The 18,168-nt window shown below is 46.8% G+C and overlaps 1 protein-coding gene across 1 annotated transcript; it reads right to left on the reverse strand.

Moving 5' to 3' along the window:
* Positions 1-523: 523 nt before the first annotated feature.
* On the reverse strand, positions 524-7,102 carry LOC8029458 (ragulator complex protein LAMTOR3). The gene is made up of 6 exons (XM_029980304.4): positions 7,073-7,102; positions 6,762-6,796; positions 6,614-6,672; positions 4,151-4,284; positions 1,483-1,546; positions 524-650 (listed from the first exon to the last, which is right to left on the reverse strand). Exons 1-6 carry the CDS (start codon positions 7,079-7,081, stop codon positions 577-579), a joined length of 375 nt encoding a protein of 124 aa, XP_029836164.1. The 5' UTR covers positions 7,082-7,102; the 3' UTR covers positions 524-576.
* Between the last annotated feature and the right edge of the window lie 11,066 nt (positions 7,103-18,168).

The raw sequence follows: 18,168 nt of genomic DNA on the forward strand, positions 1-18,168 counted from the left end.
CGCCGACGCCGTTAAAGAATGAGGGGTTTCACCGCACATGAAAGGAGGAAAAAAGTATTTGGGAGGGAACTTGCGGACACTAACACGCTCACTCTCGGTTCTTAGCAAACAAACCTCGGCGCCTCGGGACACCTTGCCAGTGAGACCTTTGACTTCCCTCCTTGATGCGCGTCTGCTAGTTGTTAGACAAAAACAATGTACCGATAGAGTTATTTCGTCTGCCCTCTCTGAAAGGCGAAGTCGAGCTCGCTCGTAAAGACCTGCACTTCCGAAAGTCGCAGGAAAGGTAAGACAGAGGCAGACAACGTTGCAAGCAGACGATGTTGCAAAGGAGCAGACGACGCTGAGATAGGGGGTCGCGATCAGCCAATCAGGGCTCGGCGTTCTGACATCACCGCTACTTCCTTTCTCATGCGCAAAAGGCGAAAATGAGCCCACTTGCGAGGCGTATAGGGATTGTCCCAGAAGATGTATATTTTTTTAAGAAAATTAAAAATTCGACCCAAAATTCATGCTCGAGTTGAGATGATATCACCAATAAACAATTCTCGTCAGTCACCTGTTTCTGCACAGGTGCTATGAAGTCTCCACCACACTCCGCAGGCTCTGTGAGATGGTAGTAAGGTCCTCTTCAAGGTTCAGAATCATGCCTAGCAACCAAGTGGTAAAAGACCTTGGTTAGACATAAATTACATGTTCCAGTTCATATACACAAGCTATAACAAACTCTGATGAAGCCAGGCAGTGCAAGCAGGCAAGATTTTAGTAACCATAACATCACCCCTCTACACATAATGGAGGTCTATTGATGCACGATACTTGTAACACAAAAATTATGGGGTTTATCTGATTCATGTGGTCAATCCTAGAATCTTGTGCACTAAAAGTAAGTATAAATAAAATTCTAAAGAATAAGCTCCTACCAAAACATACGCCTCACCCATGATATTGTTCAATCATGATTACTGACAAGGTACTGCTGACTACACTTAGTTATTGTCCAGTTTGAAAGACAAGTTCCGCAAATTCGGTAAGGAAACTCAAATGAGTATGAGTTACGACTCTTGTACAAGTCATCTATTGATGTCCATCATGTCCCTTGCAACAGATTATAACACCCAACAGAAGACACCAGAAAAGCCATTGACCTTTGCTGCCTAGTAGTATTAGTCCTGAAAGTACCAACGCTACAACAAGACGACAGCTCACATAGCCAAATAATAACACACTTTAGAATGAGATTGGGTCCAGATGGTAATCATGCAGGCATAAGGAGTGTGCTTATAACTGAAGGTGTAAACACCATAAAGAATTCATGTAGAAACCTGGGCCCACTGACAGCCACCCTTTGCTCCTTTTAAAGCAGCAGAAATCACTCTAAGCAAGTCAAGCGCCCAGAGCAGTCGTGTTTCTGCTAATCTCAAGATGAACTGAGACGGGACATAGCTCAGCAAGATAGCAGAGCAAAGCTGAGTTTCTCACCTGTATTTGCAGTACTGCTGGCGACAAGGGTAATCGTTAATGGGTGCCTGTTGAAGCTGACGACCTGTAAAATGTTCAAAAGGAAAGAGAAAATACATCCTAACATTATAGCAGAAAAACAATTTTGGATTTGCCAATGCCACCAGTGAGCACAGTGGAAGATTTTGGGAATAATGACATGCTTTCCATCCTTGCTCACGAATGCAAAGAGAATAAAAGAGACCCGCATACTGCTTGCTTCATGAAAGACGTATCTAACGAGAACAGTTTGAAAATCATATGCATGCTTCATGCAACACCTCCACTGGTTCTTAATCTTTGTGCAAGCTCAAAAGTCTAGTTTTTAGTTAAGACTAACTGGGGCTGCATTAGCCAAGGTAACGATATGACAAACAGTAAATGCCATTGCCCCTCAATGCACTCCAGATCACTCAAAAAGCCTATGAAAAGATTGTTCACGTGACCCAGACAGCACACTATTTTCTTGCTAATCACGCGTCATCTGCTACAGGCATCAAATTTCCCCACCCGCAAACTTCTCATAAGTGTCCAACTTTGCCTAGCTTTTTTCAAAGTGTTACTGACTTATTGTTCTATCAACTTCAACTAAAGATAGCTGTGAAAGCATAAGGGCCACTTCACTCCAAGGCTGCCCCATGCACGCCGCCAAAGGGCATTGTTTTGTGACTGGTTACACGGGGATTCGACCACCTTGCAAAATCGTCTATTCACCATGTAACCAATATTCACAGAATTCTATAAGGCTCACCATAGCAATGTCGTCGAATACCTTTTGCTTCTGACAGCCAATCAAGCATCTGACACTTCTTTGCAGAGAAGGAAACCTTTGGTTTTGCATGTGCGAATCTGGGCCTTTGAAAGGTGCTGTTTTTTTATCACAACTTTTGATGGGGCTAGTTGGTTTGTATTAGGCATGATTAAAATACCGCGTTGGTTTGTATTAGACATGATTCAAATAGCGTGAACTTGGAGAGCAAAGCACAAGACAGAGAGGGAAATTACAGAGACGTTATTTATCAAAAAAAGCAAGAGACAAGTGCGTCAGCATGCCATCAATGTGTCTCAGTGACAAAGGATTATCCTTTCTTGATGCTTTTTATCTGAAGATAAGCATGTGGTATATATGTAATCTTAATGTATAACTATTTTTGTGTTTTTTATATTTGCAGGCGATGGTATATACTGCTTGGTTGGATGATGCAATTAACTTAGTTGGAAGTCAGCTCCAGTCCTGCCATATGTGTGCTTTTTTGTCCTTGTCAAGCTCGCGCTATTTTAATCATGTCTGTTTTTTTTTTATTTTAGCTTACGTTCATACACAGTGCCAGCACCAAAGACACAAATAGTTGCGTGTCTTTGGTGCTGGGTCGCAGCAATAACTTGCAACATAGCTTTCTATGCATATTTAATGCTATGGTAATGGTATGAAATCATTACTATGAGAACACAAGACGAATGCATGTGGCTTGTACCAGCTGCTCGGCCGTAAGCCGAGAAAAATTTGGGACATGGGCCGCCCCCCCCTCTAAGGCCTGCCCTTTTCTTTCTAAGATGGCCTGTAGACTGCAACACCTTCAGCCAGCATGTAAGCAGTACGAAAAAAGAAAAAAATCCACATAATAAACAGTATAGACGACATGGTGTCATCTGCGTTGGCTTCTATATGCCTCTATAGTTTTAGTATTGTAGACACCAACACACTCAACCATCCAAATAGATGCCAGGGTTATGTGCAATTTCTATTGTCCTTTTTAATAATGTTTGTTGGTTTGTACGGTAACAAAGAGCTTCAATTAAAGAACCTCTCTTTTACTTCCAGTGGCAGTTTTGGGGAACAAAGGCTCTCCAAAACTAAGCACAGAACGAAGCACTTACATGGAAGTGCCTAAAGGTGCAACCGAATATTGCCGCGAGCGCAGCTGACCAAGCAGGCAGCGCGCTCGTGGCCTAACGGTTATCGTGCTTGCCTTGCAAGCAAAAAGCCAAGGTTCATTTCCTGGCCGCGGTTACACATTTTTGTTGACTCTGTCATGTGATGTTGAAATTCAAGAACTGTGTTGATGATTCGAGGTTAGAATGTTCTACGCGCCAAACCTTCTACACCGATTGTTCCAGATGCCCACGCGTGTACAAAAGGGGCTCCGCGAGGCAAGCCGCAGTCAGTCTTGCTCCAGCGCTCGATCCTGCTGTTTCGCCAACATTGACGCCTGCGACGCTAGTCTTTCTCCATTTTGTTTTGGGAACAAGTTCACCTCATTAAACGTTTGGTTTCTTCAGTTATTTGAAGCCTCATCCTTTGTCACTTGTGACAATATCAAAGATCAGACAGAATTGAGCGACGGCTTGTTGAATTGACTTCCACCGACGCTGTGGACCACATTAATATCAACAATTATTGGCTAGCTTGACTAAATGAGGTAGAACCCATTGGACTGATTATTGGAATAAGTATGCCTAAACACGAACATACTGTTTACAAACAGGCCCGCATTTGCCCACACCAGGCGCGGGCACTACGCATGCGCAGAAACCAGATCCGCAGTACCAACAGAAGCCCGACCGCAGTGGCGTGCATCACTGAGTGGAGTTGGTATATAGGTGCACTCATTCTAAGAATGCTCAGAAGATTTTCAGTGTGCATATGTACCTGGTAATTTCCATAGGAGGACACCATTTTGTTGCACTTCCCGAGGCCAAGCTTGTTGCCCTGTGACATCGCCATGCCCACCGTGGCCAAGAAACTCCCCCTCAGTGCATGTTCTGGAGCACTTTCAGTACAAGCTGTAACGGAATCGTCGAAGCTGAACGCTCAGAACACATCCACAGTCTCTGCGAGCAACGAAAACGACATTTACGATTTTCAGTCAGGAGGGTATTTTAAGGGCACAAACAATGCACTAGCATTTAACACCAATTATGAAAAAAGACATTGCAATGGCCAAGTCTAGCAGTCCTATATGAGCATATAGGGGGATTGTTTTAGTTTTGTCTTTTTTATTTTTTTTTCGGACACTACTGCCAACGTGCGAGACCAAAGGCGTCATTGCGATTGGCTTTCAATGATTAACCAAATGCTCGCTATGACGTCTTTGGTGGGAGTAATTCTACTTTCATCAACGAAAATAAGAGTGATGTCGACTGTTAACTGTGAAAGTGTTGGTTTAAACATGGGACATTTACAAGACCACTGGACATTACATTTACATTAATAAGACCATTACATTTATATTTACAACACTGGCCATTGAACTCGTCGTCCCCAACTATGATAAGCAGCCAGGATCACAACTCGTGACATCCCGGCGAAGTAAATCTGGATCATGACGTCCCAAATAAAAACCTTAAAAAGCCCCTGTAAAAAAAAAAAATTTTTAAACAACCTGGTTGGGACACGCATGTCAAAAAAAAAATTATGCAAAAAAAAATATCTTTTTTTTTTAAGAGCAATATTGACGGCGAGAAATTTATTTGAAATTCCGCACGCAAAGTTCATAACGTCGCACAATGGTCATTCGCTCAACGAGATGGTCATTCGTTCTATCCACTTCAACGTGAAGGCAAAGCCGATCCATTTCTCCTCCACGCGCCCGAAATGTCGACAAAGGAAACAAGAGGAAAGGAGGTGACTAACAACTAAATCGCATCTCGTGCCGTCAATATTGCTCTAAAGAATTTTTTTTTTTCACATAAAGCTAATTTTTTGACACACGTGTCCCAACCAGACTATCTAAAACATTTTTTTTTTTTTTTTTTTTTTCAAGGGCCCTTTAAGGTGTCACCGAAACCTTTTGACACAGGCAGTCACCGACAGGATGGGTCACCAAGAGGATAAAAAATGCTTGGTTTGTCTTCAACTCATGTGGAACGCAAGTTCGCCTGCTTCTTGAGCTGGGGCTGCGGCGTGGCAGCTAGCATTGAGGTCTACCCACTATCCATTCATCAAAGCCAAACCGAAGCTCAGTGTTCCGACGTCAGTGCGCAAGAAGCAGACGAACTTGCGCTCCGCATCGTTACTGGTGTGTTTACCGGACCCTCAAAAGTGGTCCCTCGATTTCCACCCGATCACGTCATAGCAGTGTCATGCTGTCGCCGACCGCAACCCTGGCGGTGTCGTGGATGTGACAGACGCCCGTTCTGCTCCAAGTCTGTCTCCAGCTTGACAGTCCACGGAAGTTTCAACAGCCAGGACGTTGCGACAACTGCGGCACTCACGCTTTTTTGCTAGAACTTCTACGGCTAACTGTTACGCCCAGGTCCCACTTGAGCGACAAACAGAAACAACCGAGAGCGACAAGCCGCAAACCAGATTCTTTCACGATTTGATAGGCCTTGTAGAATAAAGGAGGCAATGCTCAAACACGAGCATCGTGCACCCGAGAGTATCTTTTGCAGGCTTGCAATTACTCGTACATACTTCGCAAGCACCGAACGACTAAAAGCCTGCCATTGCGAGCATGCTGCATGTGTTGGAGGCTTGTCGGTGTCGGTTGTTTGTGTTTGCCGCTCTAGTGAGACTCGGGCATTAGGACTGTGACATTTGTCGCAGTCCTAATGCCAGAGTCTCCTAATGCGAATGTTTTGTTGTATTTCTAATGCCTAGTGCGAATGTTTTGTTGTATATTTCTAATGCCTAATGCGAATGTTTTGTTGTATTTCTTATACGAGAGTGGCTTTGTGCAATGTATGTTTTTCCTGTGGGTGCATTTCATGTGTTTGCATTCGAAAACACTGCGGCTCGACTTTGTTTTTAATATACGTGCAAATGATTCTTCCGTGTAAAAATAATGTTAATTTTCTTTTCTCATCTTTTTTTTTCTCTCTTTTTTTTCGCTGATCTGCCGCTGCTGATGTCGTGATGTCGTGGGGGCTTGGGACCAGTCAAGCTGTGCTAACAGCTTTTTTTCCAAGCCGCCCTCCAACCTGTACTTTGTTGGAAAATAAACTCCTATTATTATTATTATTATCTAACAGCATGACACGCCGGTGACGCCATTTCTTGCCACTTCGGGACCATTTCCGATACATGGCCGGAATAGGGCGACAAAAACGCCAGTCGTAGACGCCAGTTAGGCACAGCGATAGAGCCGACATGGCCAAACAAAACATGCACCTTTTATCAGAGGTACGCCCTCGCGGTCCGTGAAAACGATGGCTTGAAGGCCTTGAACTCTGGAACGAATCGCCAATGAAGCAAAATTAACCGCACGATCACCGGCACCACTTTCTGGCATGAAGATTCAAACCGAAAAATACCGTACCGAGACATCAGCTGAACAAGGTGCTTCTTCATTTCCTGTTATAGCAGAAAGAATATTAGCATTTGGAACTGTGTATTCACAGAAAACCCGATAATCGCAACGACGATCCACACTGCGTGCGAAATGACACTCCCAAGATGTCCCGATAAATCGCTCGTAGCGGACAATAAATGTGAACGCTTGTTCCATTTGGCTGGTACAATTCCATAGTGATATTATTTAATTACTTAAAATCGGCTAATCGTACTAGCTGTGGTGAGTAATGCATCAGGAAACCAGAGATAGGGAGGTGAGACAATCATATGACTTACGTCCGCCATGATGTTTACAGTTGTTTTGGGCCTTTTTTGTTTTTTTTCTCTCACTATGCGCTCGAGACACCGCCAAGCGGTTTTTACGAGTACTAGCTCCTGAGAAAAATGTCTTCTGTTGTTTCTTCAGTCCTTTTCTGTTTGGCTCTGCTCGTTCTGCTGGTTGCATGATCGTAGCTATTTATCGTCGGTGACATGTTCAGAATAAAGTGGAAGCTCCTCCCAGCTCTTTCCACTTTAGCAGAGCGAACGCTAGAAAGGAGGGGACCTCCTCTCCAGCGTACTCTCTGTTAGAGGACAGTGTAGTGTCGCTAAAGTGGAAAGAGGTGGGAGGAGCTTCACTTTACTTTAGTAAATCATTGAAATTATCTAATCAGTAATAATTTTAGTATAGATTTTCTGAGTTAACGACAAATTCTAGTGACTCTAAATTAATTATATTTGGCAGAAACCTGTGACTCAGATCCATATCTTGCATGATAATCACTTTCATCGCTCTGTTTTTCAACATGACAGATTAATTGATCAATCCGTTCGATCACGGAAAACAATACGGAAGGGAGGGTAACTTTACAGTTGAGCTTTTTTAAAGTACAGTTTAATTTGCAACTTTTTTTATTGATGTTAATCCGACAAACTAGAACAAAATCTGCATTTGTTTGTTTTTCGCGTTTTGATTTGTTTGCAATAGAACATCAGTTTTCTTGATGTTTTGCTGTTGCCTTTTTTTTTTTTTTGCCTTTATATTTGTTTGCAGGAGCTACATTACGTAGCTGACAAACAAATTGGGACGCAGAAAAAAAAAATAAAAGCTAAACGCTTTCATTTCCGCCAAAGGATTGTGTAAGTGTACTACGTACTTTTTTTTTTTTTAGCTTGACAATGTTCTTGTTTAAATACAAAAAAAAACAAAAAAACAAGGGCATATAGAAAGTATCAAATAATAGACAAGCTGTAAATAAATAAAGTATTTCGGGGATTATCTTTGTGGGAAAGGCTCGATTTAAATCATCATAGTAAAACCGGAGTAATTTAAGTCAGAATTTAAAGGGACAATGAAGACGATTTTATTTAATTTTTTTAAATGGTGTTTTTATGCTTCTTGGGAGCATAGCATGCTGCCCAATTTTTTGTAGCCATTTGTGACGCTTATTTCTGTGCCTACGAGAAAAGTAAAGAAACCGAAACTGAACCATCTCCATTCTCGTTTCTCGGCCTTCAAAAACGGAGGTGACGTAGGGAGTGACGTCAAGTGTGAATAGTCGGTATCGGTAGTATTTATGAGATCGAGATTCTGGTTACCGCGGTGGGTGGCGCGGTGGCGCGTTCGTTTCGTCGAATCTGTCAACATGGACGGCAATGCCGCTATCGCGAGCGAGTTCGAGCTTCCGTTCAGTAACCCAACACAAACGGAACGGGAGTACGTGTGTGGCGGCCTCCGCCGTCACCCGACGGAGACCACCCAGCCGGTAACGAGCGGCTCGTTGGCCGTTTCGCTTCCAGCGTAGCAAAGAAAAAAACAATTATGCTGCTTTATTTACGGGTTAGTAATTCTTTTCGGTCCGATTTATACTTTTCATGATTATTCAAGCGGAAATTAGAACAGTATTCCTAAAAATCGAGAACCAAAACGTGACCTAGGGCGCGTCTCTCGTTTCGACCAATCGCTGAAGCGTCTCTTGTGACGTCACGCTTCTTGGCCTCGCATCGGTCACGTGAGCTCCGCTTCTCCTGGCTTCTCCCGCAACTCTCGGAGCGTCGCCCCAGTCGATTCCGGTATGATTATTACCGCGACTGATTAATTGATTTGCGCGGCACACAAGCGCCGGTTTCGGATGAAATTTGGGCAACGTGGCCTGAGACGTGCCTGGAACCCAGTTCAATCGCCAAAAAGATGTCCGAAATTGCCTTCATTGTCCCTTTAAATCATTTTTTATATTCTTCCCCCGTAGTCCGCAGATATTTCTGTCATCATGCCTGCAGCGAACGCTGTCTTTTGTATGATGTGTGGGCAGTGGGACTGCGGCTTTAGCAGTTTCACATTCTGAATTACGCTGACCCGAAACATGTTTTAGTCAATGTAATAAAACTGATCAATGCCGTTTACAGCGAGCCTCCTCATGGCTAGGGTTCCGTGGATTTTTCGTGTGCGTCAACAAAGACTCAAGTCCCGAATTTGATGCAAAATCGCTTCATTCTACGCAAAAGTTTATACGTCTCATCACTTGGATGTGCATTTCCAGTAGATCTGTTATCTATCTAGGCTACATTTCTAAGATCAGCAGACTCTCAGGTAGATAATAAAGGTTTCCCAAAGATATGCCGCTGTGCGACCCGCGTCGGCCATGTCACGGCCGCTGGATCTTCTTTCCGCGCGCTCCCTTCTCCGGCCTCCCACTCCGGTTCGAATACAATAGGAGGACCGTGAAGACAAAGTTTCTCGACCCGGCCGCTTTTTTCCCGGGCGGCGCCACAAAGCGCGACGCCCCGCGTCCCGTGTCCCCTCCGTATCGGCGAGCTCTTCCTTGCTCTCCCGTCGTGCTGACCTCTCAGCGCCGCTTTTCCTTGTTTTTCTCCCGCGCCCACGGGCTGCTGTCATCGTTGTTTTTACTCAATGTTCAGATGTTATTATTTATTCTGCTATTACGCCCTGTTTACGTGACTGTATCTTCAACGCCGTGAAGGATCGTCCGTCGTCGCATCAACGTGCTACTATCATCGTTGTGTTGTGCGCCTTCAGGTGCAAGGTTAGTCACGTTTTTTACTGACATCTGCAATGTCGTGAAGGAACTGTAGAGCCTCTTCGGTTCATGTGCGCACATCATGCCTAAAAGTTGTTGTGTCCCCCTTTGCCCGTCGACTGACCGAAACAGCCCCAGCGACCACTATTTTGAAATACCAAGCAACGTGGAGCGGCGAGCGGCTTGGCTGAAGCGAATATCAAGGCAAGGCACCGCTAAAGGTAGCCCGTGGCAACCTGCTTCGAGGTCGGTCGTGTGCTCGCGCCATTTTACTGATAAAGACTACCGAGAAGGCTGCAAGAGAAAGCTCCTCCGGTCAAGCGCTATTCCCACAGTGTTTCCGGAATACCCCTCCTACTTGCAGGGCGGTGACTGTCCCAAACGAAGAAAGCTAAGTCGGCAAGAAAACGACGAAACACAATCAGATCGACGTTCCAACCAGGAGCGTGCCAATGAGAATGACAGCCAACATGCAGATGACAGGTCTGATCGAGTGGATGAGCCCCCGGCTGAAACTGATCCCGAGACGGAATCATCGGAAGAGACGACAACAACTGATCAAGAAAGCCAAACCGTGCTGAACGTTGCCGCAATGCTTGAAGAAAACAAAAGGAACACGCACCGCTTGCAGGTGAAGGTGAACAGACTAAATTGCTCGATGCAGAAACTTCAAGAAAAGTGCGATGAGTTGAGCAGAAAAGTTCAAGAGTTTGAGCAGAATAAAGCGGTACAAGCTCTCAAGAACATCTTCGCTGCAGCAGACCGAGGGGACAAAACTGCCACTTTTGTGAGACACCAAATAATGTCGTTTGGAAAAACAAGGCCCAGCTATGAGGAGCATGTTCTCCGTGAGTGCGTCCTTTGGAAGGCATGCTCAAGCAAGGGATATGAGCACGTCAAGGCTCGGAAACTGTTCAAGCTGCCATGCCGTAGCACCCTCCAAAAGTTTGTTGGGCGTTCCACCGGAGAAGTGGGCGTCACAACTCTAATCAAAGACCGTCTACGTGCCGAATTTCGGGCATTGAAAATTGACCAAGAAAGGCACTGCTCTCTCATTATTGATGAGATGGCGATACAGCAGAAAGTCGTGTATGACCGTCAAGTGGACAAGATTTTCGGACTAGTTGACATGGGTATAGACTCGTCCGAAGCATCCAGTTCAGGCACGCCCCAAGTAGCAAACAGGCTGCTATGTTTTGTAATTCGTGGGCTTTCGACAGCCTACATTATCCCTGTCGGTTATTTTTTCACAAGATGCCTGAGGAACGACGAACTGAAAAAAATGACATTGAGTGTCATGCAGGCCATTGAGAACGCTGGATTTCACGTCACGAGGATTGTCACGGATAACCACAAGACGAATGCCGCGCTCTTCACGAGCATGTCAGAAGACAAGACACTGCAGCATGTAATCGCACATCCTTTTCGGGAAGACGACCCTTTATTCTTATCGTTTGATCCCAACCATCTGATCAAAAATTTGAGAACTAATCTGCTGGAGAGAAGCATGTTTGATGGAGATGAGGAGATCCAAGGGGGTCTTTTCCTCAAAGAACTATACGACATCCAGAGTGGCCTTTTGGTGAAGCCGGTAAGGTTTCTGACACGGGCACACGTCGACCCCAGCAACCTCGAGAAAATGAAGGTGTCTAGAGCAACACTCCTATTTTCTCCAGTGGTTATTGGGACTCTTGAGTACCTCAAAGAAAACCCCAGCTGCCATGAAAGGGCGCCTATTTTCGAAGGCTGTGGAGCGACCGTCCGCTTCATGAGAGCCATAGGGAAGTGGTATGCTTTGCACAACATTGCTGGGTGGACCGATCGACATGACCAGGAGCAGCCCTTCATAACTACAGATGATGAGAGACTGTCGTGGCTCGAAGTGGACTTCGTTGAGTACATGGAACATCTAAGAACTTCCGGCGATGGTGCACGCACTCGCTGTATGACGAAAGAAACATATGAGGCGACTATGATGACGACAAGGTCCACAGTGGCCCTCGCCGAGTACCTTCTTGACAACATAAAGTAAGTCTATTATTCACATATAAAATTTATAGCAATATTAGTAACCGTATGCATAATCTCAATCCCTTTCATATTCTTTCCACAGCTTCCGGTACGTCCTAACACGCTGCTTGAACAGCGACCCCGTGGAGTCTCTTTTTAGCTGTTTCCGGCAGTTCAACGGTGGAAACGACAAGGTGGACGCAAGGACCGCTGTGTTCACTGCAGAGAGGTTGTTGAAGGTATTTGAGCGTGACTACGTTCAACAAGTACTAGATCATTAAAACACTTTTTTTTTTTTTGTCAGGTCGGAATCATCGAGGCAGCAAAATCTGGAAATGCGCCAACAAGCTACGATGCCCAGACTTCAGTGCGATCGTCCGCTCCCCAACGTCCTGGCGACAACCTTCCACCAGTCATAGAGATGGCAGCGAGGAGGCTCATGAAGGAGCTGAGGTCACCGGACGTTTGTGATCAAGTGTCAGAAAGCCTGGAACTCGCTCCACTAGCCTACGTGGCAGGCTACATAGCGCTTGCTTGTGATGAAAAGGTGAGCCACGTGTTAATATAGTCAGCACCACTAGAAAAGATAAAAAAAGTTCAGTGAATATGTTGAGTGGCCACATATTTTATTCACGTGAAGAGGCGAAGTGTTTACTTGAGCGCTTTCTAAAGTTTCTTTAATTTGTCTCAGGTCACCTGTCCTTCTTGCAAGACACTACTTCATCAGCCTCGCACAACGGACAGCCCCTTCAACTTGCTTAGAATTCTCGATCGTGGAGGACTAACGTATCCGACGTTAGATGCTCTCTGGGTGTGCAAGATCACCTGCAGGTTTGTGCAGGACGTGCTGCAGTCCTCTGATGTCAGGCGAAGCAGTCAAATATCGAAGATGTTACTCGCCGCGTTGATTCCTTGCATGATGTCGTGCCCACTGATGTGGTGCAAAGAAAGGGATTCCCAAGAACATAGCAGGGAACTTTGTGAATTGTTTCTGCGGAAGCTGCTCAGGCCACTCTTGGCTAACTGGACTGGAAACGTCAACGACTCCCTCGACAGATATGTGAAGCTTTATCACAAGCCACTCTCACGAAAGGTCTTACGGTTGTAAGGTTGTGTTTAGTGTTTTAACGAACACAATTCTCGCAACGTTATTGCGGTGATTACGTTAAAGTTTTCTGCATAATAAACAGATATTTTCATTTCTGATCTGTTTTCCTCTCAATAACTGCATCCTCACGGAGCACACGAGAGCTGAAGTGGCTCCGAAAGACGGGGCCAGGCACGACACGCTAGTACGATCAGATAAGGCACTGGGGGTAGAACAGGCGCGCGAAAAATCCGCGCCTTTAAAAAAAAAGAGGACGAGGCTGCTTTTTTTTTTTTTTTTTTTGCAGGGTGACACAAGAATAGAAGAGTAATGGCCCATAAAAATGTCGCGTGGAATGGGTCTACCGAAATCGAACCAAGAACTGGGAAGGGCACTGACGTGTCGTGCCGACTCAACCCGCAAAGCACGCAGCCGTCGGCCAAACGCGGGCGGACATAGCCGCGAGCGGCCGGGAGGATCTCCTGGTACCTCTGCCCGTCACGCTCTCCAGCGCCCTCACCAGTAACGCGGCGAATAACGCAACTAGCTCGGTATCTTCATGGCCTCCGAGATCCCGAAGCGCGCGAACGCCTTCGCGCGCGCGCTTCGGGATCTCGGAGGCCATGGTATCTTCCTCCGGAGGGCGCATCGGCAGGCCGGAGAAGGGAGCGCGCAGAAAGAGGATCCAGCGGCCGTGGCCATGTCTACGCTCGCACCGACCTCTCTTTAGGGAGTTTTCGTAGATCGTTTTCGCCGTCCCGCAAGGCCCTCCGCAATCCGCTACGATAGCGGGAACTCCACAGTCAAGGCTATCGGCGCGCAGGCGCAGTAGCGACTTCTTCGTTGCGGAACGCTTAGCGGAGGGGGTAGCGCGGTCTACGAAAACTCCCTAATGTCTTCAAAATCCAAGTCCGTTGCAACCTAAGAACGAAGGGCGAGGGTAAGACGAGCCGGGGAGGAGAGAGCAGACGGAACGCTGCAGAAGAGAGAGGGAAACCTCCTTCCCTCTTCAGCGTTCCGTCTGGTGAGGGTAAGACGGGCCGGGGAGGAGAGAGCAGACGGAACGCTGCAGAAGAAAGAGGGAAACCTCCTTCACTCTTTAGCGTTCCGTCTGCTTCCTCCTCCCCGGCTCGTCTTACCCTCGCCCTTCGGTCTTAGGTTCCAACGGACTATAGTTTCCTTTCCTTCCGCTTTTCCGGGGTGGCGGTCCCCTCGCGCGTGTCTACTTTCCGCCGGGTAGCGGTTCCGTCGCGCGTGTCTAGTTTCCTCCGACTCCTCGGGGCGGGTCTGTGTCGTGTGCTAAACAGCTTCGCTGGTCATCCACCCTCACAAAATAAAATGACCAACGCATGATTTTTTTTTTTTAGTTAGCAAGTAATGTGACAGTCTCGCTGGAGCCCCGTTTTATTTATCCCGTGTGGTTTCATGGATATGGAAGGAAAACCTCCGATATGGTTGAGTAAGGAGAATTGATAGGTAGCGTTAGGCCGGGGCACGTTGGCCGGGGTCACACTGTTCATACATCATGCAAAAGACAGTCTGCAAACACGAGTGATTGCAATATCCGTGGTTCGAATGCCGTGTGCCAAGTTCCCACCTTGAACTGAATGCCATGCGGCATTGGAAGCACGGATCTCGCGGTGACTCGCGCTCGAATATGTATGCAGACTGTCTTTATGATGTATAAGCAGTGCGACCCCGGCTTTACTCCTAGATATAAGCTGCCATAAAATGTGTCACATCCTGCGACTCATTTGATGTACTTTACGAAGGTTCAAATTGAAACAAGCAGCGAGAAGACGCCCGAAGGCGTTCACTACATGCGCTTACGTTTGTTTATTTTATTATTTTTTTTTTATATCGCGTTTCGTGATGAGCTATGAGCTAAAAAACTTCTCCGGCGTTCTTTCAAACGCAACACGCGGTGAGTCGTTGTGATCCAGACCCCGCCTCCCCCCCCCCCCCCCCTTTTTTTTCCCCTAAAAAAATGGCATGTGTATGCGAAACCATGACATCGAGTATGACGCTTCATACTGACGTCAGTGTGGTTAGTGTCGCGTCGAAGAGTTATGTGAGGATCGCGTACATGGGTCCAAGCACTGAGTCCAAGCGTATAGTCCTCCGGTACATTCGCTATGCTCCCTTCGCCAATGGCATTCGATCTGTCCCTGGAAAAACGGCCAGATTACAGCCGTCATTGCTGACCATCTGTCGTCTCACCGAGATACCGAGCCACTGAAACGGGCGTTGACGGGCCTCCACAAAGGCCAATGCTGGGGACAAGGACACATGAAGAGGAAAGAAAAACTGAAGGTCGGTCTTGGCGGCGCCTAAGCAGCTGCTTAAAAGCTTATATATTGTTTTTTATTTACTTGGTCGATAAGTACGGCGTCATGTTCGTCGAAATCTTAATTCGCTACAAAGAAGACCAGCTACGCAATGTTTAATGTGCCTAAAAGAAGAGGTCTGGGTTCTGAATACATTGATGCATGAAACTATACTCCGTGTCACATAAGGAAAAAAGAAAAAAAGGTTTTGAGGCATTACTCATGCGCAGCGCGAAGTAGCCATTACAAGATTGGGTTGTCAAAGAAAAGAAAAACGATGGTTTTGGCGTTTGAAAGCTGTATGTATCGGTTGGTGCTTAGCACCAAGTAAAGAGAGTTACGATCGTTGACAAGGCGGACAAGGCTCGAACTGGTTGTGCCGGTCGATGCGCCACTTATTGGTCCCGTACTCATTGGTGAATGCGCTCCTGCAGACGATGCTGTTGCTAGCCAATTACCGATACATCCCCTTTTTTGTATCTTTAAACAAATAATAAACAGGATAATAAAGTTGCGCGAAAGTCCTCGACTTTTCGCGCTGTTTTTAATTCCGAAGTATAAACAGGATACACACGCAACACACAAACACACCCACTCACCTAGTATATAGAATAGTTTTTCTCAGTCCTTTGGTGCGATACAATCACCCCTCTTGTTTCTCATCATAAGTCAAGCGCTGTGGCGGGATGATCACCTGAGCAAAGGTGGTGATGGTGGCGATCTCGTATTCTGACTGCGGTAGTGCTACTGGTACTGTTACCTTGAACTGCTTGTTTCGCTGGTGTTCCTACATTATCAGTGGCACTGTGTCCCGGCAGTGAGGATGCGGAAGGTGGCACACCTTCGCCGGCCGTGTAATATACCATCAGTGTCGAACTTATCGAGAAAGCGGATGCCTCTTCTGTCTTCAAAAGATGCTAGCGGTTCCTGTGCATTTCTCGCCCCTGATCTGTGCGAATTCGATATTATATCGGACCTTCGCCACCCACAACTTGCGCTTCTGTGTCCCAGGATTTCACCCCTCTTAATCGAACGCTGTCGCCTGTTTGTAACGGAATGATCGAGTTGATGTGCACGATCCAGGTTCTGGGCGTGCTTGCGTACGGAACGTGCTGAACGGGTCGCAAAGTCTGGCAGAAGAGCACGGGGCCTACGACCCATAAGTAGCTTTGCTTGAGCTGTCTCATACTCGAACGGCGTCGCACGGTAGTTAAAGAGGCCAAGCCAAAAGTCTTCGCCCGAGTGTTCGCATTTTTTTCAGGAGCCTTTCGACAACCTGCACACCTTTCTCGGCGAGGCCCTTGGATCTGGGGAAGTATGAACTGGAGGTCACAGGAACAAAATCAAGACGCGCAGCGAAATCTGAAAAGTCTCGTGTCGAGAACTGTGGTTCACCATCACCGCATACTTCAGTGGGTATCCCATGTCTAGAGAAAATGCCTTCCATCGCGCTGATGATCGCCTTTGAGGTCGTGTCCTGCAGTTCCAAAACTTCTGAAAAATTTGAATAAGAGTCATAGATAACCAGATAGTTTTTTTCCCGCAAATTGACGAAGGTCTGCTCCCACTCTTGCTCAGGGCTGCTTGGGCGTCTCTCAGAGCAACAGCGGTTCCTTGGGATGACGACATGTGAAGTGATGTCTGCGGTAATTCCTGGCCAGAACGTTAATTGTCGCGCGCAATACGTTTTTCCCGTCCCAGATGCCCGCAATGTACGCTCTTGAGTCTTGAGGAGTATACCGTCGACGGAGTTCCGATTGGGATGGCTTAAACTTGCCTTGCGGCACCGCTTCTCTCATCAGGCCATGAATGACGTTATGAAGTTCACTGTCTAGTGCTGTTTCTTTCACGAGACGTCTTTTGGTCTTATCGCTGACTATAGGGTAGACAGAACAGCTGTTACATGGACATCGTTAGTAGCTGAAGCACTGCTCCTGATCCTTATGCGGGACTTCGCATCCGCCAGTACCAGTCGCTTACCGGGGACGAACTGCAAGTTGAATTCGTACCGCATTAGACGCAAAAAGAGTCTCTGGAGCCGCGGTGGCATGTCCCCAATAGCATTTGTAACGTGAGCTACACTGGCCGAGGTTGAGCAGTTTCGCGTGGCTCGCATAATGAGCCGTGCTCCGTGCTGTGCAGGCGCGGGGAGCAGTGGCGTCACACGGCGCACAACTGGCGCGCCGGAGCCGCCGCCGCCGCGCCCACCTCGCCGGTCTGCGCATTCAAGAGGAGTGACGTCATAGCCGCGGCAGACGCACTGGCGCCGCCGCGTGCTTAGCTGTGCGCCTCCGTTGCGCAGTAGCCAAGTCTGACGCTGCACCGGAGCCGCTTGATAGCGCCTCTCATCCTGGCATAGCCGAGCTAAGCCACCACATTTTTTTTTTTTTCTTCGGCTGACGCCAATCGCTTCTTGCCCGGCTACATAGAGGAAAATCGCAGCCTTCTGCTCTTTTGTTCTCGTACCTTTAGTATTTCTGTAGCATTAGGAAATCACACATATATCTTGACTAGGGACTAGTCAAGTCGTTCGCCTGGGTTGGGACAGTACTCCGTTCCACCTTACGTCCGGACACAGCGGACGCTACGAGCTATCCTAGCCAATCCCGATCCGTGGACGTAGCCCGTGATAAGCTTTCCGCGCATCGCTGTGCACCCTCTCTAAGGTCACGTGTCACTCACACGGCTTTAGATTGGCTCCGATGGCTCGTAGCATCCGCTGAGCCCGAACGTAAGGTGAAACGGAGTATCATTAAGCTATTTTCAGCAGTTTTTTTTTTTGTCCCCACTGTCTCTACCAATCTTCTATTGTTTCGCTCGAAAATAAAGGGTGTCATTGTTACTATTATTTATATTATTATTATAATTAATCCGTGGGGAGAGGAGTACCGCGGACAAAAGTAATTGAGTATCCCCTACCCAAAAGTGTCC

The sequence above is a fragment of the Ixodes scapularis genome, unplaced genomic scaffold, assembly GCF_016920785.2.
Source record: "Ixodes scapularis isolate PalLabHiFi unplaced genomic scaffold, ASM1692078v2 PGA_scaffold3__209_contigs__length_174095766, whole genome shotgun sequence".
NCBI classification, from domain to species: Eukaryota; Metazoa; Arthropoda; class Arachnida; order Ixodida; family Ixodidae; genus Ixodes; species Ixodes scapularis.